Here is a 19,106-nt window from a genome sequence, read left to right as displayed (position 1 = left end):
CCTATCAGATCGTATTCTGTACCATATACCTTCAGCACACTAGTCACCCGTCCCTTCTGTCCAGTGCCCACTATCATTATGGTCATACCTTTTTCGTTCTAATTTTTATAGTTCGCACTAGCAACCCATCCCCGTCCTTATTCTTATGTGGTTGCCGCTGCGCGGGTCGTCTTGTGAGAGGAACAGAGGGTTCTGTTCCAGTTTGCTACTGCTTACCTTCTAAATATGATTTTATATACCAATCTGAAGTGCACATCACTGCAAGGCCAAGTGTGGCTGATGGGCCTTCCAATATACTTCATGGCAGATCACATAGCTAGTCTAACCAAGTCTCCGGTGACGTCAACTCTGACCTGGTGGGTGAGTTGTTGTTTCCACGAGCACACCACGAGCACGTTGTGACCCACATGTCATTCTCACTGATATATCAAGTTCATCGGGAAAATGTAAAAAAGCAGACGCGTCCTTATACTTCAAGGACAATCAGCTGATTTCCCGCATATGTCGTCGGTAAGTAGACCAACAATGAGGAGCTGCATGAGACTCGAGTTGAGAGAGATCGGCGGAGGGTAATTGCCTGGAGGAAACTCTGAGCTTATGGTTCAGAATGTTTGTGAACACTCCTGCCACAAGCACCTCCACTAAAAGTGGGTGTCAGACTCGGATGTGCCATTCAGCACAGTATCGACACAGTTCCATGATTGGTGGACGGACCTTACCGTAATAACTACAATGTGCTATCTCGAAGCGCAGGCCTGGTTGGAGTTAATTATGAATCACCTCTTGAAGCACTGTCAATAGCCGCGGTGTGATGACTGAAGTTTTTTGTCTAGCTGAGAATCGTTCGATCAATGAATGGATGCCCCAGTGATAGAGGCGCTTCTCCATTCCCTGGCAACGTTTGTGTCTTCTAGGTGGTCGCAATCAGTTGTCTGAGTGATATGGAAAGCAGATATATGACAGTGGCAAAAGCCATCAAGTCACTTGACTGATAATGTCGACACTGCGGCCCTTCAGGCACCTGAAATCGATCTCCTGTGAGTTAGTTCGAGGAAGTTCCGGTCTTCTGCCCCTGATACTTTCCCACTTCACAGCATCACTGATGCCACGTTAATAACCATGGTGTAAAGACTGAGCGCTGAATTTTGAATAACGAACCTTATAGAGGAACATTGTTCCGGAGCTTCCAGAAGACTTACATCATGGGATCTCAATATTCAATGGCTATATGTGTTACCCCCAGCCGGTAGCACGATTTATGCCAACGCCGCGGCGTCAGTCGGATTTCTTCCAAGCATCATCGGGAGTTTCAGACTAGTGGTTTGATCGCACGGTCAGTCAGGCCCCACGGGAGAACGTTGAACCTGAATTTGAGAAGAGTTTCACCTGATATGCATGGTGTGCAGGTGTGGAGCTGCGATGACATATTGACACATTGAAAGAGCATTAGTTAACTGGACCCTGAATCAATACTGAGGCGATTCGCTCCTTCGTTTCAGCATCCCCAACACCTTCTTAGGCTCGATTGTACTGAAGTCTCTAGTGGCTTAATGGCAGAGGCTTAGAGCGTGATGCTGGAAAATATATCTGCAAAATGGCCCACTGCTATACTGATTTTTTGTAGAACGAGGTCCGTTCGTATGACAATGTTGGGCTAGGATTTTTCGATAGGATCCAGCTCGAACATAGAAAGGGTGGACTGGCCCGGGGGAGTCTGCTTCGGTCTGCGCCGCGCCAGCCTACGCCAAGTATGTGGATGTCAATGCATGTAGCGTACTGCGGTGTACCTCACTTTCTCACCTGGTAAACGGTTTTGTTCCTAGATTACTCTGTAGGGGTTATAGCAGGGCTTGATGGGAAATGTTAATGCTTTCCGATGCGACGCACAGTACTGCTCCAATCATGGTGCACAGCCTCTGCCGCGGTGTCAAAACCGTTCGTGCCAATTTAATTTCAGGCATAAAACCACAAATAACATCAAATACATGCAAAGTCGCTGAGTTTCCGCCAACAGCTTGCAGCCTTGCACGCTCGTCATAAGCACGATAATATTGAATGTTGCAGGCCCTAAAACCAGCTCGCACGGGGACACCATACTGGGCAAGAAATGTCATCTATGCCGATCGCAGTATCATCGTTTTGAACAAACCTGCAGGACTTATCTGCCAAGGCTCCGACGCTTCCTCCGAAAACGTAAGTGAACTCATTCTTGGAAGGCAAATGAGATTGCTACAACCTCTGGTATAACAATCAGAAACCTCGAGATGTTGACAAATTCAATGACCTACTCCATGGTGCGTACTTCCTTTTCGTGTTTGACGTTCATGACGCGAGGTATCTGTCTCGCTTGACAGACGTAAAAGATACTTTTGCCTTGGAGAGCCTGCCGTGCCCTGTCCACCGCCTTGATAAGGCATGTTCCCTTTCACATCGTCCTATGAGCACTGGATAACCTAGCTGTCAGGCTACCACCGGGACACTACTGTTAGCGCGTAACTCCTCAACTGCTCGTCAGTTTTCACAACAATTTCAGTCGCGAGTAGTAGAGAAAACATATTTGGCTCTTGTGCGTGGAGGAGAGAAGTCTTTCCCGACTCGCAGTGGAGAGATTAGGGACGCCCTGGAATTTAGCGATGGGCGTGTGTCCATAGGCGAGAGCTGTGGTGCAAAGTTTGCTGCTACTGATTGGGAACTTATTGCGTCTTCCGTACGTGTCATCAACTGCCGCCTACTGCTGATTAATTAAAAATACAATGTAGCCCATAGCACCGCTGTCGCTGCTCAGGCTAACTCTGCACACAGGACTAAAACATCAGCTTCGCATTCACCTGGCACATTCCCTGCACAGTACGTTATCGTTCATCCCACATCTTCGAAGTGTTTCATGGGGGTTATAGCACCTATACTGGGTGACAACTTGTATGCGAGGAGTAGCATTTCCGAGAAGATTGCTAAGATCACTCGACTACCCGAGAAGAGGATGTTCTTGCATGCAGCGCAGTTGACGCTCTCAGTAAGTCCGCGGATGACTGCCGACATTTGATGAAATTCCTGATGCGTACATACTCAGAGGTACAGAAAGACAGGGCCCAACAAACACTTCCGACTCAGGGTCGGGGCTCCCATACCCAAGGACTTCCTCACAGTATGTAGAGATGCAGGAATCTCGTTGGACCACATATATGTTGATGGCGGCCTGTCCGTTGACGGCCAGCATGTTAGCGATGTTCCAGATCTTGAAGGCAGATGGCTACGAAAATCTCCAGTATCGCGCTCATAATTACTGACGAAATGGAGCGTCGTGTGTTGCACGATATGCACCTAATTTGAACTACGTAGAGCGGTGACTAGGGCTACACCCTACCCTTCATCTTACCACATTTGTTGCACTGTGGGTCACTCAGCCTTTTGTTTAGGGCTCGCATAAAGTTGGACGTTCAAGATGTCTACTTAAATTGTAGTGTTTTTCGCCAGGGATACAAACATTTCATCAAAAGACTTATGTGTTGGTGGAACTCGATGCTTGTGCGACATAGTGTCCTACAATCAGCACCAGTTTACTATTAAGAGCAATCTACCGATCAGTTGACCTTGCCATGTTCTTGCTGTCCCCACGAAATTTCGGAGATGTTCAACCACAGTACTCCACAATATCGATTGCTTCCCCTCATCTGGGTATCACATTGTCCTGTACATGATGCGTCGGCACGTAAAGCGCACAGACATAGCTAATAGCTACCGACTTCTCGAAATTTGAAATCAGTAGAATGCATTGTATGTAAGGTGATGCAAGGGTATAGATAATATGGCAATTTATGCTTATATTGTCCACGAGCTCGTCCAACGAGCTTGCATGCTGCGGCGCCCACAGCTACAAAGAAACCTTACTATATCGCCACATATTGGCATTAGAAGGTAGATGATCGTGTTGGGGGTTGTGGGGGCGCGCCAGTTGTTTGTACCTGACCTTCTTGCTGAGCTTTAAGTAAATTTCCGACGCCCACAGCTATGGCGCCAACTGCTTGAGCGACCCCAGAAGCGAGGACAGTTCCTCCGCTAATTGCAGGGATCGCAGGGAGGGTCCCTGCAGTGATAAGAACAGCACTCAATGTGGTCATAGCTCGTGGGTGCTCCGCACTCAGGAAATTGAGGGCATTGCACGCATTAAGGAGCCATGTTGGTGCGTTCGATATAGCTGTGACAGCTGAATCAACGGGTTTCAGCATATACTCAGACGAACTAGCACGTGTCACTCACTGCCATCAGCGGATGGTGTAGATAAGGCAGTTACCGCATTGTCAGAGGTCAACGCGGGGTTGGAGGTTAACGCGTGGTTAGAGGTTACGGTATGGTTAGATGAAACCGTAGTGGTGGTTAGCGTAGAAGCCATGGAGTTCGCGCGGATTGGTGACTTGCGAGACCTGATTGCAGCCGTAGCAGCGATCGCGGAATCAGAAAGCATCTTCATCGGATTTGGCCGTCCCTGCTTAGATGGCAGGGGCGGCGGAAGTTCTACGATTTCGGAAGAAGCCATCTCCTTCTGTGACCCATCCTTGTCTTTCAAGGATTTCCTTCTGGTAAGCCACAGCATGCCTGACGGTTTAGAGTGGAGCTGAACAGTCTCCGTGATGTTGGCATCAATCTCCCCTGTACCAGCGTGAGTCAACAACGTGCGGGCAACGATATTTACGTACACCCCATGTTTCGCATTGCAATCGTGAACTTCTTCCAGCTCCAGCGGTATTTGCCCCCATTTACTTTCGCCATAACGCTCTTGAGCTCCTGGAGTCTGGCTTTCGCCTTGTCTCCCATGTAGTGTTGTGCAACTTTGTGCCAGTATTCCTCTGGCACCTTCCGCTCTGCACAGCCAGCTTTAATCTGATGCAAGAAGTCATCAACAGGAATGTCCTTCGTGGACTCGCCGTAGAACCTCGGAGGGTTCTCCCAAGACTGGTAGATAGGTTCCAAATTGAACTCCTTGATTTTGAATGCGTCCAGCATAGTACTAAAGGATAGTGAACGACGGAAATGCGAGGTGACTAGGTTAGGGATGAAGTTTCGGAAATCGGGCGCTCCGAGTATTTATGCAGTGAGCCTCGTGTTGGCGGTAAGGTTGATATCCACCGGGGTACAAAATAAACGTGCATTGCTACTGTCTTTTGTAGTCAAATGACTAAAATTTGATATGGCCGATCAGATCTAATGTTCCAAGGTGAATTGGAGTTCTAAATAGATCTAGAACATACGGGACATACGGCGTGGCGAGACATGAGGCTGCTGCTGCGATTGCCGAGTGAATAGCAGAATGAATGCCCCATTACGCAGGAGAAGAATGGTGGCCGCCTGTTTGAGATAATCGCTTGTCGGGCGTAATGTGGGTAGGTGGCATGTCTATGTTGATGGGCCAGTCGCATATTGTGGTAGAGTTCGGGCCACTGTCGAGTGCAACGTCCTCGAGGTTATGTAGAAATCTGTGGAGATTTGAGGAATGCTAAGGACCCAAGATCGAGCCCAGAAATAGATCAACGTAGCTGCTGATTGAAGAAACGGCACTGCGTCAGCGCAGTATACGGAGTACTTGTTATGACAGAAGCGAATTCGGAAAACGTTCTCCTGTTTGTTTGCTGCACAGGGTTCGGCAGCTATGGGGAAATGAATGAGGAGCTTGCGGATGGGCGACGTACACGGCACCGTGACAAAGCACTTTGGTCGGTAGCCGCCACGCTACCACCGGTCACCGCTCAATTGCCGCACGAGTGCTTAACGAATATTGTTCATCTTGTACCTCGCGAACGAAGTGTGGCCCCATCATCGAATAACGAGCGCTCTTATTCTATCCCTTTGACGTCATGCAGAACGCAAGCGAAATGACTGGATCCTTGGAAAATATATTTAGAGAATCCATCAGAGGACGCGGGGTATACTTATTTCAGGTTTAGTGACGTAGCGTTTTGTCGAGACAAACGGCGCCCACGCTTCAGTTGCTTATTCGAGTGGAATCTGCGCAACAGGCTAAGGGTCCCGCACTGACATGGCAGTGATGTTGTCGATCCCAGCCTCGGAGAGCCATGGTTAACTGGCATCGGCTCATATGACTGTGGAACATTACCGGGGCGAAGTTGCGAAATGACTAAACGGGAGGTGCTTAAAGATTGCTTACAGAGTGCGACCAAGCTGATGACTTGAATGACAGAGGCGAACTTATGTAAGTGCAAGAGAGATGAGGTGAACGACTCGGAGGTCCGGTCGATGTTGTACTTAGAAATGAAGCCCAGGAGGTAGAGGATCCTGTAATGCCTGACTTGCTCCACATAATACAGGTTCGAATATCCTCGAGATGTCGTTAACTGGATATTACCTCGATCTGGAGGTGCAGTTTCCCTGATGAATCTGTCAATGCCGCAGCGGAGTTTCAGTCAATGTCATGAGGACATGCTTAGAACATGCTGGAAGAAAGCGACAACGGGTTACTCACTCAGGCGTGCCCGCGAACACATTCCACATATTACACAATCCGATGTGAAAGTCAAAAGCGTGCTGGGATATCACAGCCCAGAAATCCCCACTAATCATCGTCGTGTCGTATACCCGGAAGAAACCATACATAGAATATCCAATATTGTAATGCTTCGCTCTGGTACTTCATGAGGAACATAAAGCTCACTAGTGACATACGACTTAACTTGAGTTCTCGAGATTTGAAAGCCCGTTGGCGTCAATGATCGTGTGTATATATCGCCGAGTGAGTCAATGTTCTGGACATCGCTCCGAAACACCCTATCACAACCCTATCGAGGTGACTTCACCCTTCAGTTGGCACCCCAAAGTTCATCTTTGGGTGCTTCGCAACAGAAGTCCAGAATATACGCATGGTCTTCAAAGTCTTTTGGACTTCCAACGAAAACACTATCACATGGGACGAGTGTGACCCCCTTGAAAATCACGGGAAGAAGTTAACAACCGCCTTCATTGCGCGTATCATGAAACCCGTCTGACAACCAAGATGGAGTGTTACTATGAGCACAGTCCGGTTGAACGCACCGTCAAGATCCTTCAGATTCTCCACCTTCCAGCTACTTCTTCAGTCTGAATGTTGATTAGCGTCACGTGATTCAGCCAGGACGCTGAAGATAAGGATCAGATGACTTATCGAGGTAATGTTATCCTCTCTTCAAGAGGAAAACGTTGACTTCAAAGCGGGATGGTACATCACGATGTAACCACCTCTACCGGGGGGTACATCAAAAGATCTAATCAAGAATAGACACATTTAAGTCAAGCAGTACTTATGTTGATAAATGAAAGAATCACCACTTGCCGTGTAAGTAGCACCGGTCGAAGATTTGGGGACTTTGAATGGTTAGTATTTGAGATGGATTCTTGTTGAGAGTTGGTAATACATTTGATTCTATGGACCCCACTCACACGTCGCTTGGCGGCAAATATACCGCCATGGTGAATGTGATACCATTGATGTGTCACGAGCTGTGAACACAAGCCCGTAATCATGACGAACAAATGTACCGTGACGTGGCTCGAACCACGAAGAATTAGTAGGGGGGTACCAGGTTGGTGGCGTTTGTCTTCAACTCCGGGCCATCGCTGAACATAAGGTCACCCTGATCGACAACTCCTTTGTTGGCATCTTTCAGTCTACCAGTGAGAAAAATACCGCTGTGGAAACATTCCAGTTCATATGCGATCACTAAGAGACAACAAGCTTGAGCTTCTGAAGCAGATTTCACAGATCCTTTTGTGATTTCGAATAGAACACTTCGGCGTAGGCCCATATGGATCACTGTACTGGAACCACAGTGGCGCTGGCGCGTATGCCTTGTAGGATCAGGATTCAGGAAGCTGACTCTCAGCCACTGGGATCAAAGCTATTTGATTTAATTTTAATTTTAAATATTGCGGTGCACGGTCCGTGGTTAACGTTGAGCACCGTGGCGCTGCTAGGCACAATATTGCTTACGTAATATAAGAATACTTCAATTGCAGTTATGATGGTCTTGTCTCTCTCGTTCACTCACACCGGTTCAACCGGCTCAATTGCAGGTTTCAACGTGTGAAATCCGTGACATTGAATTGCCGAGTATGCGTCGCCGGACTGACAAGTTTCCATTCCGTTATTACCTTCAGAAGGGGCGATCAGCTCGGATTTTGCTATGTACCACCGATTTCTGCGGTCCTATACGTGCGTAATTCATGCCCAGGAAACACGTCGAACAGGGTCGTATCTGCAGGTCATTTGATATATCATAGTGCCTGACCTTCGTCATTTGAGGCAGTCTCGTATCAGCAACTTCGGCCTTGCGAAGATCAGTGGGATTTCCATGACAAGCTCGGAGCAACGTGTTCACGCAAGGCGCCCTTTTCTGACTAGTTTTCTAATAATGCGACAAACCTCATTCGGGCCGCCATCCCACCTCCAAATGAATAGATATTTGTGTTGAGATTATTGCTGCTACGCCACCTTTCACCTCAGTATCAAGCGCTAAGCTTCAAACCTTACGGCCGCTCCACATAACCAGGGCCTAAGTGCCTGATTTCGTCATTTCTTGTTCGAGCGCGTTCTCCTGTACTGGACTCAGTTACCCCTACTACTCCGCAAATCCTGGTCCCCGAGCCCGGCCTGTCTAGGGAACCCTTCTACCTGTCAATTGCTATGCCATCCCTCATTCGAGTTATTATCGTCGAGGATTTTCGGTACTTCCTAATGACGGAGAACATCTCAATCTAAGATTGTTGTGAAGCTATAATTGTGTCGGTTTGTGTCCTTACTTGCAGATTCAGCGTACAGTCCAGCTATGCCCTCCCCGATTTCCGTCATCAGATGGAAGTCCCCCATGATTTTCCAGAACGCCCTTGGCAGAGTTTCTAGACAGATCCAGGGACAGTGTCTCTATGGTGTCGAGCTTCCCGAAAAGTCTAGTCAAGACCCATTACGATAATGTCGCAAAGTTCATACACGAATTCGAACGTGAATCCTTATATTGGAATCACAATCAATCTTCGCTCCATCGTGAAATTGCGATGCTCTATGTAATAATATTGGTAGCGATATCTACAGGGAATGGCAAAATCAGCGCATCCGTCAATTTACCACTGAATGGCAAAAATCGCGCAGTTTATACTGGGTACCCAGGAAAAAATGAAAATAAATTATGAGAAACCTTTCGACAAGAGCGCTTGGGATAAAAGAGCGCGTGCGATAATCAAGATCTCGTCAGTCTCGGCCGCGGAAGTAGCTTGTACACGATGAGAGTTTCTTCTCGCAAGTCATCCGAGCACGAGAGAACGCCAGGCTATGGAATTCAGATAGGGTGCGTAATCGACTGGGAATATGTCCGCGATGGTTTATTCACCAACTCTCCATATAGCTATCGCACTCTCTCCATTCGCGTGGAAGAGAAGGACCTCCCTTCAAAGGCTAAACAATCTGCAGATCCGGCAGATGCCATAGCTAGCATCGACGTCCATCTCATCAGCACAGATGAAGTCTACACCCGTTACTCTTGCCATCCTACAGTTGGCCTCGAGGATGCGGCAGTTCAACGAAGGTCCAAGGATGCAAAGAATGTCATTAGCCCACCCCCGACCCAACACTGGAAGAAGATCCTTAACTATATCTTCGGAGGCTTCAATTTCCTCATGTGGATCGCATTTATCGTCACAATAGTACGCGTTCATGAGTGTTATCTTGACCAGTGCTTCACATTGTGTATCAGCTTTCGTACAAGCCTCTGGGAGGGAGTAGCCCTTCCGCTGTCAACCTTGGGGTTGCAGTTCTGCTGGTGTGTTTGGGTCCAATGTCATGTTTCAGTTCATTTACGCTCCTCAGATGCTCGTCATTATCATCTCAGCCACGTTCTACGCCTTTGTGGACTGGAATGCCAGCCGAATCATGAAATCCATCAAGTCTCTTATTGCCCACGAAGCTGCTGTAATCCGTGATGGCAAGCAACAGCTCATTCTTGCTACGGACATCGTCGTCGGGGACATTGTGGTTCTCAGTACCGGAGATCGAGTTCCTGCAGACCTAAGGATCGTGACGGCTTCGTCCGACTTGCGCTTTGACCGTTCGCTACTCACTGGAGAAAGGTGATTACGTTCCAATCATGTAAAAGCTTGCCTCATAGTTTGCCAGTGATATGGTCCCGGGGTCTCTCGATGCTACATCTGACAATGCCCTGGAAACGCGCAATCTTGCACTGACCTCGACCTTTGTGACACAGGGTACCTGTAATGGTATTGTGTTCGCCACTGGTGACAGGACCATCATGGGACGCCTCGTTAAAATGTCTGGCGAGACAAAATTCAAGCTTACAACCATCCAGAAAGAGGTCTGGTTTTTCACCAAAGTTATCTCCTCAGTCGCCTTCTCGATGTTTGGTATATCCTTACTGCTCTTCGGCGTGTGGTTGAGGACGAGCTATCCTGGGTATGACACCATCAGTTTGGCGATCATGAACTCGATTGGTTGCCTTACGGCGTTTGTGCCTCAGGTACATGATCTAACTTGTTATCCTTAATAGCCTCTCTGACATCATTTACATGAAGGGACTACCCCTCTGTGTCGCCCTTTCGTTGACTATCATTGCCCGTCGCATGTCGAAGCGGCATGTTCTTGTCAAGAATCTCGCAACGATTGAAACGCTTGGATGTATGTCCGTCTTGTGTTCAGACAAAACTGGTACTTTGACTGCCGGCAAGATGGTCCGTTTCTACCTGCCTCCGGGCGATTTGTTTTCTTGACTAACATTTTCCAGGTGGTCGAATCAATCGCCTTTTTGGATCACCGTCTTTTGGTTAGTGAAATTGACGAGAAGATTTCCGAAGCACCAGAACCTAGATTCTTCGCTGGCTTGAGCGCTTTGCACCAGACCGCACGGCTGTGTAACGGTGCAAAGTTCGACTCTGCGACTGCTGACCGGCCGATTCACGAGCGAAACGTCAAAGGAGATCCCACTGATACGGCCTTACTTCGCTTTTCCGAGGCTCTGTCTGTCCCAGCCTTGAATATTGATACGTCAGCGCTGCTATCATCTTCGAGAAAGCTCTTCGAAATTCCTTTCAATTCGAAAAATAAGTGGATGCTTAGCGTCGTCCAGGAGACTAGAACGGCTAAAGGAGATATTACTGAGAAGGATTCAACAACATGGATGCTCGTAAAAGGCGCTCCAGACATGCTAGTAAAATCTTGCACCACAGTGATGAGGTCCGATGGCGCCGTTGTCCCGTTCGATGAAGCGTCAAGGGAGTACATAGACAGTCTTCAAAGCGATTGGTCGAGTGAAGGGCAGAGAGTACTTGCCCTGTACGCGTTGTATGCTTGCGTGGAGATAATTTACTGATACTCGTTCAGGTGTCGCAAGCCATTGGAGGCTTTGAAACCGAACCTTCCTCCGAATGAAATGGAAGAGTTGATGTACTCGGAGATAGGCAATCTCACATTGGTCGGACTGGTTGGTATCCGCGATCCGCCCCGTCCGGACGTGCCCTCAAGTGTGGCCGTTATCCGTCGTGCTGGTGTCAGGGTTTTCATGGTGACTGGAGACTTCAAGCTCACTGCTGTTGCAATCGCTCGCCAGGTGAGTTGGATCGATCGGCTGCCTCTTGGTACTTAGGATTAACTTGACTATAGGTCGGCATCATTACGCAGCACTCCGTTGATACCATCAATGACGTCAGGGCCGCATCGTCCGAGAAGCACCTCACCGATGTACCAATACGTGCTATCAAACCTTCTGAAGATGGCCCTATCCGTGCATTAGTACTCACAGGAGAGGATGTCAGCACTCTTACCACTGCTGACTGGCACATAATCGTCGGGCAATACACTGAAATTGCATTTGCCCGCACCACGCCTGAACAAAAGATGAAGATCGTCGAGGAAATCAAGGCCCGCGGTGACAATACTGTGGCTGTGACTGGTGACGGTGTCAACGATGCACCCGCTCTGAAAGCCGCTGATATTGGTGTTGCGATGGGGAGCGGTAGCGATGTGGCGAAAGAAGCTGGTAAGATCATGATATCTTGTTCAAGATGTCAATTGACCCTCAATCCCTCTCAGCTGCACTGATCTTGTTAAACAACGACTTTGCGTCTATCCCAGTGGCCATCGAGATGGGTCGCCTGGTATTCGATAACCTGAAGAAAGTGACGCTTTACCTCATGCCTGTAAGTCAATGCATCATCAAAAGTAAGATACTTGCTTACCCAACTCAAGGTTGGAAGTTACACAGAGTTCATGGCAGTAGTCACGAATGTTGTCTTTGGAATGCAACTTCCTTTGAGTTCCTATCTACAAGTTTGTTTCTCCATCACCAATGACGTGGTCATGTCAATCTCCTTGATGTACGAGAAAGCCGAAGCAGGTAAGCTCTTCATTTTTCATAGTTTTTGTTGTTCCTCAGTGCACGACAGATCTCATGTTGCGGAAGCCTCGCAATGCTAGAACCGACCGCCTTACAGATTGGAAATTGTTCTTCCAGATCTACTGTGTAAGTTATTCCGCACTAAGCGATACTTGGAGCTCACGAGTCACTTACTAGTTCATTGGGCTCATGGCCTGGCCGTGCGCGATGAGCATGTGGTTTGTATACATGGATCAGCAAGGCCTCGGATTCCACGATGTTTTCTTAGCCTATAACAACTGGACCGCTGGTTATCACGGCTTCACTGGGGATCAGCTCGTTCATTTCGTTAGTGTCGGGCAGTGCATTTAGTGAGTTGTGATGACATCTGCTCCCAAGGCTTGTATTTATTCTTCATAAGCTACGTGACAATGGTCTTCATGCAGTACGGAAACCTCCTCGCCATCCGAAACCGCAGGGTTTCCTTGCTCCAGTCCAACCCTCTATGGGGACCTCGCAAGAATATTGCAGTTCCAATTGGCATGGTCGCGACCGCCTTGATTGCGGTGATCAATCTGTATGGACCAGGCTTACAGAATGTCTTCCTGACGACCCCTATACCTGGTATGTTCTGGGGCCCTCCATTCGCCTTTGGCTTGGGAATTCTCTGCGTGGACGAAGTCCGTAAGCTGATTGTGAGAACATATCCGAAGGCAAGTGCCAACCTCTTCTTGTTGTCTTAATCCTCATGGCAAATTACAGTCGATCGTTGCCAAAATGGCTTGGTGAAACCTTTGGTGTCACTTTAGTCTGTAATCATGTTACTTGTCTGTCGGTTTAGGATCGGCAATTTCTGATTCGTGCCAGCGCCGGTGTCTAAGTCAACGGTTGCCACACCCCAATACCCGTCAGTTAGCCGACAGTATAATAGAACAGTAAAGTATAGATTACATCAAAGGAAACAATATTATACGGTGAATAAATATGTATGTATTTGTTGTACAATTCCCTGGAGGACATTTCAGGAACAGCTCATTGAATGTTATTATGTAACTCTGCTTGCATTTACGTTGGTACCTGTTGGACTTGAAGCATTGAATTCTGGATCTGAATGTTCATTGTCATTTCTTCCTTGACTTACAGCACTGTTGATGAACGAATGTAGGTGTCCTCTTCGTCATACTTATGACCATTATTATTTCTAGTAACTGCAGACGGTCCATGGTGTTCCATCACGACGTTTTTTCACAAAACACCCTTCTGCTGTCTGTCATCTGCACAATGCAGGTTACCCACCGTAGGAGTTGAAGTTGGAGATATCGATATCCGGAGTATTGATTGGGTAGCTCAGCGACGGGCGTGTAAGGGAACCGCGCAAACGTGGCAGAATAGGTATGCGCGAGGGCGGTGAACGTCAACTTAAGAATAGCCATGTAGACAAGTGCTATCGCTTAAAAGTGAGTTGCGAGTCGAATACCACACCAATTAACTTTCCTACCCTTGAGGATAGTGATGCCGCCACCACCCTACTTACAACGTATAATAGGACGGCACCCAATTTTGATACGTTATGGGCCGGTGGCAACCTTGATGATCATCTTTGTCTTGTTCGCAGGGACCTCTGTCGTTCTCACAGAGGTTTATTTGAACGCGAACTTCAAAACCTAAGTAAACATGGATAATGCTACGTTGAGCCTCTTCTATGTCAGCGGATCCCTTGGTGTAAGTCCCGTATCCAAAGAAAATAGACTCACGCTAACTACTAACACACAGCTTGTATTGTGAATTTTCTGGTCTTGTTATCCATAGTCAAAATCTGACATATTTTAGGCTCGCCGACATGTTCTCGATCGACCTCGATGGGCAGACATTTTCTGTGAGCATCGTCTTGACATCTGTACATTCTTGTCTAAGAGTTTTCAGGTTCACTGGTCTCTTGTTGGCGCCTGTGGACATCAGTATACAGGCTCATCAAACGATATCTGTATTCAAAATCAATTCGTCAACAATGTCGCCCTGTACCTAAACGAGTAAGCGAACTTTCGCCTTTCAAATCTGGCCTTATATTGCCCATTAGAAATGCCAGTGTAAATTGGAACCTAACAAGCCCAATAGGCACGTTTGATCCGTCAATGATTCAAAATCCTTCACCAGTGACATATATACCCGGAAGAAAGTGAGCTTTAGTCCATATCTGCGCCATGCATTGATTCGAGCATCTTCGAGATAATTGCCAGCAGAAGAATATGATACAACTTTGCCCACTGATCCATTTCTTCCGTATACGCTACAGAAGCAAGCATCGACTCTTTACTACCCATTTGATCAGTAAGGGTATCACTTCGTTCCTCCTCAGATATTAGTATCATTGATTCCCTGCAGGGACTCTGCATATGTATCGCTATTAGCCATTGATACTGACAGCAATCAATCACTGCCGATATCTGGCGTCATTTGATATGGAAGTATGATAAATTGGGTTGGTTTCAGTGCGTTTTACCCGACTGCAGTAGGGAACGAGACGTTGTATGCACTAGCCCTAACTGTTCAACGACAAAACATGGTCAAGGCGTTCGCCCTCCTTCTAGTTGTCACAAACTGTGAGAGTTACTACCTATCATGTAAGGTCTAGCTTGTTCTCATCGGACCATAGGGGTTCTCTCTGTTACCGTATTATGGATGACAGTCCTGGTGCTGTTCCGTGCGAGCGTTAATGACAACCTTATTTTGATCTCGACAGCAGGTGTGCGAGCCGCAGAGGATTGATAGATACGCCACTGACAGGTTTGCAGTACTTTTCGCACTTCCACAGATCAGGGCCAGTATGCCGGATTCTCCGCCATTTGGTAAGTACCAGCAACCCTGCACATGAATTTTGACACCCTAACTAAGATCAATAAGGCGCTTTTATCGGTACCTCGAGAGCAATGCTGTTTGGGGGCTGCAACTGACGCATGATCCTAGATATTGCAGGTTACTTCATGAATGTCTGTCTCGTCAGCGTCTGTGTAAGTCTACATGCACAAAGTGCTTTTGCGATGATTCTCACCCCTTCTGTAGACTTCAATTCTCCTCTTCTCGCAATTACAGTACCATTATCAGCCAGTAGTCAAAACATCGGTCGAAGTAACGCGATTACAGAGAGCCACTGTTCTTACGGGCAGGTAATGAACGGCGGCTCTATAGGTGCACATTGCAAGTGCCCTTACATATTGTACGACATATGTTCCTGGACCTCTCTTGTTGTCTTTTCCTATGGTGCTTCATGCTCTCATATTACAGTGCTTGTCGTACGGCCGCAAGTGACGAAGTCTATCAATAAGCACTCATCGAGCACTCATACTAGTACTTAGTACGTCCCGCCCCTACAAAATAATGTCAGTGTCTGCATTGCGCACTGTTGCACAGGTCAGTCTTTCTTATCCCCATGGATAGTCGTGCTGTAACTGTTATTTTCTTCCTGGCGTCTGAATTTATCTGTGTTCCAGCACACCTTCGTTCCGCGTTCAACATGTTAGATGTTGACAATGTACTAGCGGACCAGATGGTTCTATGCTTACCTAGGTTTGACACTGCTGTTTCTTCGGCCAAGTATAAACCCTACTCAATATAATGTACGTGTGCACTCTTCATACGTTGATATGTTAATCTCAGGCTAGCCTTCCCTTTCAAAACCCGTCCTAGGCAGGAGGGTAGGATCCGTAAGTCGACTGTAGCAGGTGACCGTGACATTGTCAACAACCATGCTGTCCACGAGTTGCAACACGCCAACATTAATTTCACCCATGTCGGACCGTGACACCCCTCCAAGTATACCATCGGGCGATATCTTTGAGCTTGACCCCTCGCTGGTTAATGCCTCCCGCTAAAAAATGTTGAACAAAGGTTGAGGCCACAGATCTCGATGTCCGGGACAAAACCGATGGCGACACACTGGTATCGCCAGCTCCCGTGTTAGAGTCTCCGCCACCAAAAAAACGACGAACAAAAGCTCATGTCACGGACCTCGATGTCTGGGACAAAACTGACGACAAGATTAGTATATGTATGTCCCCCTCTTCATTCAATTTCATTCTGCACTGACCCTGTCAATCACAAGCCACATCACCAATAACGCATGCAAACTGGACAAGGAACGAAAAACCTCAATCGGGGCATCGAAGAGTGTATTCAGCGGCATGGTGTCTCGACTCAAGGTCCGAATGTGAGGGTGCCAAGCAAACCTTCGCAGCCTAATTTCAAAGTATACTCCGAGGCCCATTGTGTCATTGCGAGCATGTGCTGTCAACAGAAGACAGGATTATTCCGCACAACTAAGCTTCGTCCACATCATACCAGTTTCGCACATAGTCCTCACCCGGTGACCCGCACCCGCTCAGCTCTGGCCCGGGCGGGGTAGGCCTCGAAAGTTTCAGCACCCCGCGGGTCGGGTGTGCGGTATGACCCGGCCAACCCATGTCATACCCTAGTCCCATTCCACAGCCATGATCCTGGCAACTTCACGACAAATGATCATGCTATCTTCACTACTTAACACAACACCCGCGGCAAAATGCGCCACAATTCACCGATCCTTTGTCCCTCAAAGCAGACCACCAAGACCAGCAGCTTCCAAAGCCAATTTTGACAATTGCTCCAAACTGGCTAAAAATGACACTGGATTTAGACGTGCACGTCGGTTTCGAAATATAGTCATATACTAATAGCTTTGAGTCGACATAAAATCAGGTACCCGAGGCAGTGATGCTTCATTGGAGGTACTCAAAGTGACTGTCCACGAATTGTCTGTAATCATAGCGCAATTATTGGCTGCTATCAATATGACCATCATGTGTTCCATTAACTCAGATCTCTATATGCAGTATGACCAATGTGTTTAGCATCAGATACACATTATCAAAAACACTCGCCAAACAACAAGTGACGCAGAAGACTTTTGCGACGATCTTCAACTGCTGTAAGACCGGTTTTCTGTAAGGCATCATAGTAGGAAACATGACCTGTTTAACACATTGGGCTTGTCAGAAAACACACTAGAGCGAACACCGAACTCGTGACAACCCAAGAAAATACCATCGAGAAAAGATTCGGCACGCGTTCTGCAGCTCAGAGCAGCCCCACATTGGGACGTAGATTAAATTTCACCTTCAAAGCTACCGGAGGGACGGAATGCTCGCGAACGTTAGGTACAACTCAAGAAGGCTCTGAAGGAGATAAGCGGAAGACGTATCAAACGAGAAGGAGCAATTACCCCCGCGCACCGACGACAGGCGGTGGGGGTTATGAACGACTTGATTGTCACCGCAAACAACCTCGCGCCATGCACTGATCCAGTGCATACCGGTGACAACATCGTGCGAGATAGTGTGGATCACTTCAAATTCCACGTAGGTGGTGAGAGAGAGTGATCCTCGTAAGAAGCAGTCAGGACCTCGACAAATCATTCACGAGGCTGCGAATGAGAACGTCCGACATGAGGGCGTGGAATATTGAGATTAAATGAGGCGATAACAGGCAGGAGCCCGATATTAATGAAGGCCAACATGAGGGACACAACGATGCGAAGATAGGCAACGGGACAAGGGACGACGGATAATCGCCAGCCTAGAACAGCCTGATCACATAGATCGAGCCAAAACAAGTGATTGCGCAGGTTGTGCAGGATCGAGAAAATAAGCAAGCTATGTATATGACCCACAGCAGAGAAAAAAAAGGAAATCGGTTCATGCGCGTACAAAAATACCGGTGCCTTGACAGAACCCTCCCCATTTTGTGGAGTCAGGGATCTTTTAACTGATGCGCGGAAGCCATGGCTTTAGCGGCTGCAGAACTCATTCTTAGCTGGACGTTAAGTTGAGTCCCACGAATACATCCCTTCCTGGGTTATAGCTATGCGTGCATGTGCATGCTCCATGCTGGTTCACGGTCGTCTCCGAACGAACTAATAATATAGTCACAAATAATATGAGTACTAATCTTCCCTCTCCCAATGACGGACGTACTTGTATATTCGTATATTTGGTGAGATCCTAACACGGGTCATCCTTTGGTCATCCAAGCATATAGAGTTTCATGTTTCAGGTAGAGGGTGGAGACCGTTACATATATACACACAGGGGTCGTGGAAAGAAGAACGCTGCCTTCTTCTCCAAATGGGGATCTTAAAGCAATTAGCGTTTTGTCAAAAATAAATTAACAGATTGATTTGAGATTGATCTCGATGTAAAATTTTGAAAACCCGGGACGTGCCATGAGAACTTTACTACGTACAGGTCTGTACAGGTGCCAAGTAACGACGTTAGCCTGTTGGTGTATCCCGTCCAGCTGAGCGCATCCAGGCGGATCCGCACTTCCTCATTTGTTATTCCAATCTTCGGATCACTGATGGGCGGCGGCATATCGATGCAACCTTGCACGGTGTATTTATGCCCACTGGGAGGTGCGAAGTCCTTGGACAGAAACGAACGAGATCTAGCCTCAGATACATTAAATTCAAGAAAGGGGGGAAGAGTGGTTGTCGCTCAAACATCGCCTAGCTTGGCCACTACGTACCTTACCACAGGATTGCAAGCAGTGTGAGTACCATACCACGTACGTGAATAGAAAGGATAGAGGAACAGCGTTGAGCGTCGTCTGTACTCCCCAAATATGACCAATCGCTGCGCTAACATTATCATGACAGCAGTCTAGAGCTTAACGTCGGACACCTGCAATTGCTCGGTCCGATGGATCAACCTGAAGGCACTG

At 47.6% G+C, this 19,106-nt stretch overlaps 5 protein-coding genes across 5 annotated transcripts; 3 read left to right on the top strand and 2 right to left on the bottom strand.

Annotated features, from left to right (window-relative positions):
* The first annotated feature begins 1,919 nt into the window (after positions 1-1,919).
* On the top strand, positions 1,920-3,596 carry BJ212DRAFT_1353139 (pseudouridine synthase). The gene is made up of 6 exons (XM_041335578.1): positions 1,920-2,193; positions 2,255-2,413; positions 2,465-2,707; positions 2,760-2,847; positions 2,898-3,013; positions 3,071-3,596. The coding sequence occupies exons 1-6, from the start codon at positions 2,056-2,058 to the stop codon at positions 3,278-3,280; spliced, it is 954 nt and encodes a 317-aa protein (XP_041193334.1). The 5' UTR covers positions 1,920-2,055; the 3' UTR covers positions 3,281-3,596.
* A 312-nt stretch (positions 3,597-3,908) lies between these two features.
* Positions 3,909-5,001, bottom strand: BJ212DRAFT_1271297 (uncharacterized protein; the record flags this gene model as incomplete). Its single annotated transcript, XM_041330950.1, has 3 exons — positions 3,909-4,204; positions 4,258-4,647; positions 4,695-5,001. The coding sequence occupies 3 exons, from the start codon at positions 4,999-5,001 to the stop codon at positions 3,909-3,911; spliced, it is 993 nt and encodes a 330-aa protein (XP_041193333.1).
* Positions 5,002-5,977: 976 nt separating this feature from the next.
* Positions 5,978-6,606, bottom strand: BJ212DRAFT_1299521 (uncharacterized protein; the record flags this gene model as incomplete). The annotated part of the gene is made up of 4 exons (XM_041332878.1): positions 5,978-6,000; positions 6,032-6,130; positions 6,161-6,390; positions 6,476-6,606. 4 exons carry the CDS (start codon positions 6,604-6,606, stop codon positions 5,978-5,980), a joined length of 483 nt encoding a protein of 160 aa, XP_041193332.1.
* A 2,570-nt stretch (positions 6,607-9,176) lies between these two features.
* Positions 9,177-13,436, top strand: BJ212DRAFT_1430271 (uncharacterized protein). Its single transcript, XM_041337683.1, has 14 exons — positions 9,177-9,326; positions 9,384-9,681; positions 9,732-9,797; positions 9,845-10,104; positions 10,151-10,508; positions 10,564-10,719; positions 10,773-11,320; positions 11,369-11,594; positions 11,648-12,023; positions 12,077-12,183; positions 12,233-12,380; positions 12,430-12,506; positions 12,558-12,730; positions 12,781-13,436. The coding sequence occupies exons 1-14, from the start codon at positions 9,262-9,264 to the stop codon at positions 13,100-13,102; spliced, it is 3,180 nt and encodes a 1,059-aa protein (XP_041193331.1). The 5' UTR covers positions 9,177-9,261; the 3' UTR covers positions 13,103-13,436.
* A 1,483-nt stretch (positions 13,437-14,919) lies between these two features.
* Positions 14,920-15,527, top strand: BJ212DRAFT_1480628 (uncharacterized protein; the record flags this gene model as incomplete). The annotated part of the gene is made up of 6 exons (XM_041340124.1): positions 14,920-14,959; positions 15,013-15,102; positions 15,152-15,205; positions 15,261-15,272; positions 15,324-15,367; positions 15,420-15,527. The coding sequence occupies 6 exons, from the start codon at positions 14,920-14,922 to the stop codon at positions 15,525-15,527; spliced, it is 348 nt and encodes a 115-aa protein (XP_041193330.1).
* Between the last annotated feature and the right edge of the window lie 3,579 nt (positions 15,528-19,106).

Source organism: Suillus subaureus, assembly GCF_016647635.1.
Source record: "Suillus subaureus strain MN1 chromosome Unknown BJ212scaffold_15, whole genome shotgun sequence".
Classification (NCBI taxonomy): Eukaryota; Fungi; Basidiomycota; class Agaricomycetes; order Boletales; family Suillaceae; genus Suillus; species Suillus subaureus.
This window is presented reverse-complemented; position numbering and strand designations above follow the sequence as displayed.

Coding starts and splice junctions, on each gene's coding strand:
- BJ212DRAFT_1430271 (XM_041337683.1), top strand. CDS start 9,262: ATGAGAGTTTCTTCTCGCAAGTCATCCGAGCACGAGAGAACGCCAGGC. Junction 12,381..12,429: donor GTACGAGAAAGCCGAAGCAG/GTAAGCTCTTCA, acceptor AGTGCACGACAG/ATCTCATGTTGCGGAAGCCT. Junction 12,507..12,557: donor TGTTCTTCCAGATCTACTGT/GTAAGTTATTCC, acceptor GTCACTTACTAG/TTCATTGGGCTCATGGCCTG.
- BJ212DRAFT_1353139 (XM_041335578.1), top strand. CDS start 2,056: ATGTTGCAGGCCCTAAAACCAGCTCGCACGGGGACACCATACTGGGCA. Junction 2,708..2,759: donor GGGAACTTATTGCGTCTTCC/GTACGTGTCATC, acceptor AATACAATGTAG/CCCATAGCACCGCTGTCGCT. Junction 3,014..3,070: donor CAGCGCAGTTGACGCTCTCA/GTAAGTCCGCGG, acceptor GTACATACTCAG/AGGTACAGAAAGACAGGGCC.